This window comes from Zootoca vivipara, chromosome Z2 (genome assembly GCF_965207765.1).
Source record: "Zootoca vivipara chromosome Z2, rZooViv2.hap1.1, whole genome shotgun sequence".
Taxonomy (NCBI): Eukaryota; Metazoa; Chordata; class Lepidosauria; order Squamata; family Lacertidae; genus Zootoca; species Zootoca vivipara.
Window position 1 is genome coordinate 48,709,263 of NC_142585.1, and position 9,986 is coordinate 48,719,248.

The 9,986-nt window shown below is 45.4% G+C and overlaps 1 protein-coding gene across 2 annotated transcripts in view; it reads right to left on the minus strand.

The window, feature by feature from the left end:
* The window catches only part of PTGS1 (prostaglandin-endoperoxide synthase 1), a 39,203-nt gene extending 31,027 nt beyond the window's left edge, over nt 1-8,176 (minus strand). The window contains exons 1-2 of one of the 2 annotated variants that reach the window (XM_060270638.2): nt 8,045-8,176; nt 7,847-7,909 (exon numbers count right to left, since the gene is read on the minus strand). In XM_060270638.2, coding sequence (XP_060126621.1) covers nt 7,847-7,909; nt 8,045-8,051 — 70 coding nt within the window. In that variant the 5' untranslated portion in view covers nt 8,052-8,176. Of the gene's footprint in view, nt 1-7,709; nt 7,910-8,044 lie in introns of both variants that reach the window. The other variant, XM_060270639.2, reaches the window with a different exon arrangement.
* Between the last annotated feature and the right edge of the window lie 1,810 nt (nt 8,177-9,986).

Sequence of the window (9,986 nt, forward strand, 5' to 3'; positions counted from 1 at the left end):
TCCAAATATGAATAAAGTGGAAGTATATAAAAATTCATCTTACTTTTCTATCTTACTGTAGGTTTTGTGTCATTTTGATAAATAAAATTTTATTTTATGGTTTTTTATTGTTTATATTTTGAATTAGAGATATACAGGGGCACCAAAATCTTTTAAGTACCTGTATATTCCGGTGTATAAGACGACTGGGCATATAAGACGACCCCCAACTTTTCCAGTTAAAATATAGAGTTTGGGATATACTCACTGTATAAGAAATACGACCCGGCGTATAAGACGACCCCTGACTTTTGAGAAGATTTTCCTGGGTTAAAAAGTAGTCTTATACGCAGGAATATACTGTACTTAGGGTCTCTCAAGGTCTTAATCCAGCCTTGCATTGATAGCCTTATCCTCCATGGTGGTTGGGACTTCTGCTGCCTCTCATCACGGGCTCTGCTGACTGGAGCTGATGGGCAAGGCTACAAGCTCCCCATCACCAATGCAAAGGTTGACTGCCTGTTCCACCACTGGAGGCTCTACATTCAAGGGTGCCAGGCCAGGCTGCTTCTACTATAGGGAGCTGGAGGTTCCTAAAAACCCTGTTCATGCCTTCTTGCTGCCATCTCTCTAAAATGAGGTCAAGTGCTATATCCATGCCTGTGGAGTGTGTGCTATGACCAAGATACCAGGCCCTACTCCAGCCACTGTCTGACCCTTAGAGGATGTGGGCTGAAATCTCATTTCACTACATTGTCAAATTCCCATCTTCATAAGCTGACAATGTGATTTTAGTTGGGGTGTTGCTGGCCAAGATAACTCATTTAAACTCAGCCATATGCTACCATATGCTTAAAAAGCAGAGACATCACCTTGCCGACAAAAGGTCCGTCTAGTTCAAGCTATGGTTTTCCCAGTAGTGATGTATGGAAGTGAGAGCTGGACCATCAAGAAGGCTGATCGCCAAAGAATTGATGCTTTTGAATTCTGGTGCTGGAGGAGACTCTTGAGAGTCCCATGGTCTGCAAGAAGATCAAACCTATCCATTCTGAAGGAAATCAGCCCTGAGTGCTCACTGGAAGGACAGATCATGAAGCTGAGGCTCCAATACTTTGGCCACCTCATGAGAAGAGAAGAATCCTTGGAAAAGACCTTGATGTTGGGAAAGATGGAGGGCACTAGGCGAAGGGGACGACAGAGGACAAGATGGTTGGACAGTGTTCTCGAAGCTACGAACATGAGTTTGACCAAACTGCGGGAGGCAGTGCAAGACAGGAGTGCCTGGCGTGCTCTGGTCCATGGGGTCACGAAGAGTCGGACACGACTAAACAACTAAACAACAACTAAACAACAACAACAACATGCTACCAGGATCAACCAGATGTTTACCAATCAATAGCTCTACCTTCGTGGGCTTCCAGATAATGTACGGTACTCTCAGATGGAGGTTCACAGTTCATTTCTCATTCTTAGAAGGCATTCCTGGAGCTTCTGAAAATATGAGTGTGCCTGTGGATAGCACACTGACAGATGGAATAGATAAGTCAGATCCTGGAATAATACCTCTTCTGCTCTCTTAGCTATCGCCAGGATGCCCTGCCACTTGCGGAATCCACATATTACAATGCGGCAACACACCTTCTGCATGATGTTCTTACTGCTGTCTGATGAATGGAGCTCCATTCTTCAGGAATTTATCTTGCAGCCTTATGGCAGCCAATCAGAGAGTGGGCTGGGGGATCCCTACTTGACTCTGTGGCAACAATGCCTCAGGGCCCCACAGAACAATGGGCTCACCCACGTTTCCAATTGCCCCATCATTTCTAGGCACAAGTCCAAGGAGCTTTTCTTTTGTCCCACTGCTTTCCCCTGGAAAACCCACACTTTATGGTCAATGATGTAAATCACTTTTTCTGCAGATTGGCATTTGTTCTGATTCAGCAATAAGCAGTGAGTTTTCCCAGGGAAGGTGGTGAGAAAAAGCAAAACCTCCCGGACCCATGGCCTGAAATCACAGAACAAATGAAGAAACCACAAGACAACGGGAAGTGTGGACGAGCTCTCCATTTCATTCTGCACATTCTGTAAGGCTGTCCAGGAATTTATAGGGTGGTGTCATCAAGAAGCTGTTGACATGAAGTCCCATTTCCCCTTTTCTGCTGACCTAGATTGATAAACGAAAATACAAGGATACATGAAGCAACTCTGAAGTTCTGGGGAACTTCTTATTTTGTTTTAAAAAAGAAGTTGCTAGGTTTGCAGTTTCCCCTTTTTGCAACATGCCAGCTGCTCAGTTTCTATTTAAGGTATCCCTGATAAGGTTGCTAGATGCCTAAGTTGGACAGTCAAGAAACTAAATACAGCGAAGGGGGGAATGGGGTATAATGTCCCTCCATTGTCTATGCTCAGCGATCAGCTTTGCTTGGCTCTGCCTCTGCTCTGTTTCGACCCCATCCTGAAATTGCAAGAACTTGATGAATTAAGAACCAATGGGTGCCTGAGCAGGCTTGTTTTCCTCTGCCCTGCCCATCCCTTTGTCCTTTTATGTTATGTCTTTTAGATTTCAAAGGCTCCAGGCAGGCACCATGTTGGTCTAACACAGTGGTTCTCAAAGCATGTGCTGCACCACACTCATGTAACAGGAGCGGACAGCAATTGTGGCAGGAAGATTCAAGGACAATCGAAGAAACATTTAAACATTTCAGTGCAATATAGTAAGTAAAGCATCAAAATATTATTTTAATTTGCAGAATGTTGAGAGATGTCTTCTCAAAATGAGAGCAAAAGCATCAAGTGGTACAAATGCAAACACACCTCTCCTTGAGTTTGTATATGGTACATACCTAAGGTACGCGATATTTCGACTGACTTACCAGGAGAAAGTGCTGCCTTTCAGAAATTCCCCCCAAACACATAGTCTACATTTGAAATCCCAGTAATGTCCAGGGAAATCCAGATGTATGACAGCCCTAACATATGTAAGAGACTCATTTATAAATAATAATAATAATAATAATAATAATAATAATAATAATAATAATGATATTATTATTATTATTATTATTATTATTATTATTATTATTTCTACTCCACCCATTTGGCTGGGTTTCCCCAGCCACTCTGGACGGCTTCCAACAGAAGGTTAAAAATACATTGAAACATCAGTTATTAAAAACTTCCCTAAACAGGGCTGCCTTCAGATGTCTTCTAAATGTCAGATAGTTGTTTATTTCTTTGACATCTGACGGGAGGGCATTCCACAGGGTGGGAGCCACTACCAAGAAGGCCCTTTTCCTGGTTCCCTGTAACTTGGCTTCTCGCAGTGAGGGAACCGCCAGAAGACCATCGGCGCTGGATCTCAATGTCCAGGCAGAACGATGGGGGTGGAGACGCTCCTTCAGGTATACTGAGCCAAGGCTGTTTATATTATAAACTTTATTATATTATGTTATAAAGATATTATATTATATTTAGTTATATACATATTATATTATATACATAATATTATATATTATATAGCTGCATTGTTTTATACTTCCTGGATGTCCCATTATCGTATTATAAAGTAGTTGTGTTCAGCGTTATAAATTAAACACTACTAGGAGTTGTTTCTTTTTGTTTTCCAATGTATTACTTATCAATACGGTAAAAAGTTTAGTGTAGCACAAGCAAATTTTTATTCTGAAAGTGTGGCCCAGAGAAAAGAATTGAGAACCACTGGTCTAACATAAGCCAGAACAGATTGTAATAAATACTTAAAATAAAATATTCATTGTGTGAGCTGTTTAGTTAGCTTTGACCCCCCCCTCTTCTTCCCACCTCTATAACTCTCCTTTGTCTCCAGTCTGTAGGTTTTAGAATTTAGCCACAGGGAAACAACTTGAAAGTAGGAGAAGGGAAGGTGTTTGGTATGCAGAATGAGCAGGGGATGCAACTAAACTCTTTCTCTGCCCCATCACCTACTGAGCCTTGGATACTTGAGGGGTGGCTGGCAACCAGGGGTTAGGGGAAAGAATTCTTCACATGCTCAGAGGCAAATTCCTCTCAAGCAACTGAAGTTGTGGGTGCTCAATGAGTGTCAATGGTGATGGAACAGAGGTGATCACTGGTGCCAAAAAGCGGTTAAGGTGACCAGCACTGGCCTATATTCAGCTCCAGTGGGGAGAGGTTTGCAGGAGGAGGAGGAGGAGGGACCTGGATTGGAAGAGCTGAAAGGCCAGTTTTGTAGGACCCCTCTAGGCAATGTTGTGTAGTGGTTAGAATGTTGGACTAGGACGTGGGAGAGACCAGGGTTCGAATTCCCACTCAGCCATGAAGCTCACTGGATGACTTTGGGGTCCAGTCACTGCCTCTCAGCCTAACTTGCTTCCCAAGCTAGTTGGGAGGATAAAATGGGGAGGGGGATGAACTATGTACCCCACCTTGAGCTCCTTGAGAAAAGGTGGGATATAAATGCAATAAATAAATAATATTTGCTTTTATATTACTCACTTTCTTACCAGTGACCCAAAGGGATGTAACAAACACAATGTGAACAGATAAAAACCAACGTTAATGAACGCGGCCAATAAAAAACTTAGAAACCACACCTGTACAGATCACAGCCAGGCCTTATGGACCCCTCATCACTAAAAGATGCCACAAGTACTACCGTAGAAAAGATTCTAATGAAGGTCCAAAAGCCAGAGTTAAAAATGCAAGTTTTGGCCTGGCGCCTAAAAGTAGATAAAGGTAGTGCCATTGGATCCACCCTGGCAAGACTTTTCCACAAACAGGGAGCCACCACTGAAAAGGCCCATAATTACTGAGCAACTATCCTGGCTCTGTTGTGAAAGGCCAGCTCCATCAGGCACGTCTTGTGCCAGCATTGGGTCAATATAGGAAAAAGTGTTTAGAAAGCTGTGTTTTGATTTTTCCTCTTCCCTCCATGTCCCTTTCCCCCTTGTGTCATGTTATTCCAGGTAAAGGCAGGGACTGTCCTGTTTTAACTGGTTGTTATCAAACATCGCTCTGGAAGCCTCTCTTAGCTGAAGAGCCCAGTACAAATGCAATCCATCCGTTCATCCACAATAGCTTGTGTATAGCATATGCAGAGTTAGCTCTTTTCTGAGCACTGATCCCACACTCATCACATATATTGGGAATAGCTTTCTGACAATAAGAGCTGCATGGCAGTGCAGTGGACTCCCTTGGAAGATGGAGGGTTAAAAACTGGAGGTTTTTAAGCAGAGGTCGGGTGTCGTCTGTCAGGAATTCTGTAGCTGCTATTCCTGCATTGCCTGGGGTTGGGCTAGATGACCCTTGGGGGTAACTTCCAACTTACAATTCTACTACACATCTTGATTTGCTCAAGTGGTCCTTACACATACAGTGGTGCCTCGCTAGACGAATGCCCTGTAAGACGAATTATTCGCTTAACGAAGAGATTTTTCGAGCGGAGGTTGCCTTGCAAGACGAATTCGTTTTACGAAAAATTCGTCTAGCGAATCGCGGTTTCCCATAGGAATGCATTGAAATTCAATTAATGCGTTCCTATGGGCAAATAAATAAATAAATAAAAATTCAATGCATTCCTATGGGATTCGCTAGACGAATTTTTCATTATACGAATTGACCCGTGGAACGAATTAAATTCGTCTAGCGAGGCACCACTGTATTCCTGCTCATCTTTTGTTCACCCTACACTTTCCAATGCCTCTCTCCATCGCTTTCTAAACTGCAAAAAGCCTGTTTCTTTTTTTTAAAGGTGGCAGAGCACTTTTACCACACTTTGCAAACTGAAAGCACAGACTTGAACCCCTCTTTTAAAGCAGTAGCAGCCTGGAGACACCCTGACTCTGAAAAGGATGGGGATTTTGAGCTCTACCTCTGGTTGTTTTCATTTCCTACTGAGGTTACCCAGGGGTCAGTTTCTCAACCCACCAGGGGTTGCAAAGAAAGTAAGTATTTGAGGGGTGGGGGGTGAGGAGTGAAAGACAGAGGACCTTAGATATTCAGGCTAAGACCATCCACACACCCAGTGTGGCTCAAGGGCCTGGAGGCCTCACACCAGGCTCAGCCGGAGCCCTTAAAATCTTTCCAATTGCAGGATAGAATTCCACAGCTGGAAGCCTCAGGTCGCTCACCTCAAGCACCTGCTTGGCGCCCAAGGCTCAGACCTTTTAATTACCCACAATGCCCCAATACAGTACCACTCCAGGGAACCCTGAGGAGTCATGATGGGGGGGGTGCAGGGTGCGGGACACACCCAGTGCAGATGCTACCACCACCAGCAGAGAGCCTGCTCGGGGGCACTTTGCCTGGTTAGATCCAGAGCTGGCCCTGAGCACCCAAAGAAACAAGCAGAGTCTTCTGCCTCCTAAGGGTTTCACGTACCGTTTCCCACCGCAGCTTGTTCATCTGACATCTTAAAAGTATTTCGCTCTCAGAAATAGCTAAGAAATATCATAGCCATCTGTATCAAGCTGCCAGAATGATAATTTGTCTGGGCTGGAAAAACCATACGGCACACTCAACTGACTTGCAGTTATCTGAAGTTCAGGTGACGATCAATAGCATTAAATTAAAAAGTCTTATTAAAGTGAGGGAAGGCAGGTAGGGCTGTAGAAAAATGGGGTTTGTTTCTCTTCCGTTGGAATGCAAGGTTTCAGGATTCAATCTATGGATTGCTAGTAAATGCCATACAGTTATTTGTAAATTATTGTAATTTTTTTTTAATTAAATATGCTTAGTATCTTATAGAAGGAAATAACAGAAAGAAACAGGAGCAATATTTAAGGGCAGAAAATAATTATATGTAGGTACCCTGTAGTATATATTGAGTTGCAAATTTTAAAAATTCTTAATATATCAATGTCAAATCTGATTTAATCTTTTTAATGTTCATATCATTTCTTTTCTTTTAACTTGCGGGTAAAGCTTTAACACACACACACACACACACACACACACACACACACACACACACACGTCCACTGGTTTTGATTTTCATAAGAAAGAGCAACAATGGAAAATGTGAATTATAAAAGCTTTGTAAATTACTTAAGCACATGCCGTAACTTCCACAACACGCCCACATGTCTGTGCTCTGGAACCTCGTGCCCTCCAGATGTTTTGGACTACAACTCCCAGTTGTCTCAGCCAGCGGTCTGGATCTGATGGGAATTGTAGTCTGAAACTTCTGGAGGGCACCAGATGGAAGAGGGCTCACCTAAATTGATGTGCTACCGCCTCTGAGCCCGGTCTCGAGTCCACATAACTAACCCAAGCACCTCTCACAAGCAACCCCAGCCTCTTTGCCAGATATTACTGGCTGCCTCTTTGCCAGATATTCATGCTACAAGATGCCCTGGAGACACTTGCTTCCTAATTCAGGATGTGTGAAGCTGCAACCTCTCCTTCACGTATTCCGCAGCTGAGCTCTTCTGTAGCAAAGGCCTGGTTCCAATCAAATTCCCATCCCGAAAAATGCAAGGGAGAAGCAATGCTGGATCAGACCAACCCTTCCCCACCCACCCCAGCCCGGTATCCTGTTTCTGACAATGGTCAGCCAGACACCTCTGAGAAGCCTATGGATACGAAGTCCATTCCCTCCTGCTCACCCTAGGAATCTGGCTAGCAGAGGGAGGGTGGATGTCGTCCTTGGGAGTCAGATCCAAAGGCTTCACTTTTTTGCAGACCAACAACTGCAGCTCTCTCACCGCCACCCAGAAATGATCAGCACCACTGACCTCAGAGACCTCAGGGCGCACATCCGTGCATAGTCTGTCTCTCACCCACACACACTGCCCACGCCTCACTGGCACAAGCGGCTTGCTGCAAAAGCTTGCAGGTGTTCTTGGTGGTGGCAGTGGAAGAGATTCCCTACCTGTGCTGAGTCTTCCCGGGCTGGCACCCAGCAGCATCACCAAAGGAAGCGTGTAGCATAGCCCTGCAAAGTCAGAAAAAGAAGGAAGCTGGTTAGTGTGGGGGGGGGAGTGAGGATGAAGAATCCTTGGGGGTTTGAGGGGGAAAGAGGGAGCAGCAGCAGCAGCAGGGAGCGGCCAGGCACTTGGCCAGGACTTACAGTACATTGCAAGAGCAGAGAGCCTCCAGGCACGGTAAATCCAGCAAGGAGCCTAGCTATGCCTTTTCCTCCAAAGGCAGCCCGGCAGAGTCCCCGCCCCTTGGGACGCTCCTCCTTCTCTTTCTTGCCTCTGCCTGCATTTGCACAGGCTGTGTCGGTGGGCTCTTGAGTCCTTTGGAGAAGGAAAGAATTCTTGACGTAGCACATAGTTAAACTGGGGAACTTCCTCGCATAGGAGGCAGTGATGGCCACCACCTTTAAAAGAGGACTGGACAAATTCATGGGTGATAAGGCAATCAATGGCTACTAGCCAGGGTGGCTCTTGTGCCTGGATCCTACCGCACAGGCATCTTTGCTCATCGGATGCTGGACTACAGGGGTCACCGGCCCCATCCTGCAGGCTCTTCTGGTGTTCCTATGATGGGGGTCTTTGTGCAAGTCTTTGAGTGTGACAAATGAACTCCCCAGAAGCTGGAAGGGACAAGCTGATGAGTGTTCTCATATTGTGTGGTGGCCATAGGTGCCAACTCCCTGGGGCCCTGGGTGTTCAAATACCCAAAAAAATTCCCCATGAAGGGGCCAGGCACCCACAAATTTTGGTGTCAGGGCCATGCACACTGCATGGCACCCACATCCCTGGGCATCCACGGTCGCGGGGCCAAGCGGGCACTCCTGCTGGTGACCTAGTTTTTACACACACACACATACCGCAAGCAAGCCAACTTTCACAACTTTGCTGTCATCTCTATGAAAGTGAGTAGAGGGTGAGCAGTTACTTCTGCCCCCTTCCCTTGCATCCCTTGCTTAGGATTACAGTACTGTATATATAAACTGTCACATTTCAAAGCAGTTACAGTGGTGCAACAGTTAGACCAGTGGTTCTCAAACTTTTTTTCTCTGAGCCACACTTTCAGAATAAAAACTTACTCACGCCACACCATTTTTTTTTTATTGATAAGAAATACAATGGAAAACAAAAAGAAACTACTGCCAGCCATAATTGATTTATAACACAGAAAACGACCACTTTATAACACAATCACGGGACATCCAGAAAGTATAAAGCAAAACAGCTGCATAAATACATGAATCATTCCCAAAATATAATGTACTGATTGTCCTTTATTGGGAAGGCCTGACCCTCGGACACCTGGGATGTAAAAGGCAAACAAGGGCTCTCCACACTTCCCCTAGAAACCATGAGTCTGAGCAGTGTTTCCCTTGCCCCACTCCTTTCTCATGGAACGCCCGTTCTTTAGCGTCTAATTGGAACAAATGAGAATCTGTGGAAAACCCAATTGCCATTTGCTCCAATGGAGCCCTAAAGAGTGGTCCCCTCCTCCGAAGGGAAAGCAGTGGGACAAAACAAAAGTGTACATAGCCCTAAGAGCATGAAGAAAGCGGATAGTGAAAAGTTGTCCTCCCTCTCTCGAAACACTATAATTCGTGGCCATCCAAGGAAGCGAGGTGTACATGGGCATCTTGGCCACGGAGGCCGCAGTCTTAGGGTAGGGTGGGTAACCTTTTTAGACACCCACAAGGCTCTTTCCTGTATGCCAGAACACCAACGCCACACAAGCCAGGGGCACAGAGGAAACTGAAAGTTTCCGCAGCACAGCCAGTGCTATTTTTTGAAAGGGGTTCTAAATTAAGCCTGGGTGTGTGGGGGCAGCTGCTGTGCAGGGCTACAAATGCAGCTCTCAAGAGTTTCAAGCGGGGCCTTCCCCAGCCCTACCTAGAGATGCAGGGGATTGAACCTGGGGGGTTCTGAGGTGTGTTATCTAGGAAAATCACATGCAGCTTCCTAGGCCCCACAGACAGCTTGGGGCAAAAGCAGGCAGCACTCACCCTCCCCCATCTTTCATCAAATCAGCAGCTGTTTTGCAACAGGTCTTCACAAAGCCTCCCTTGACAGACTCAGTCTTGCAACTCGCCTGGGCAA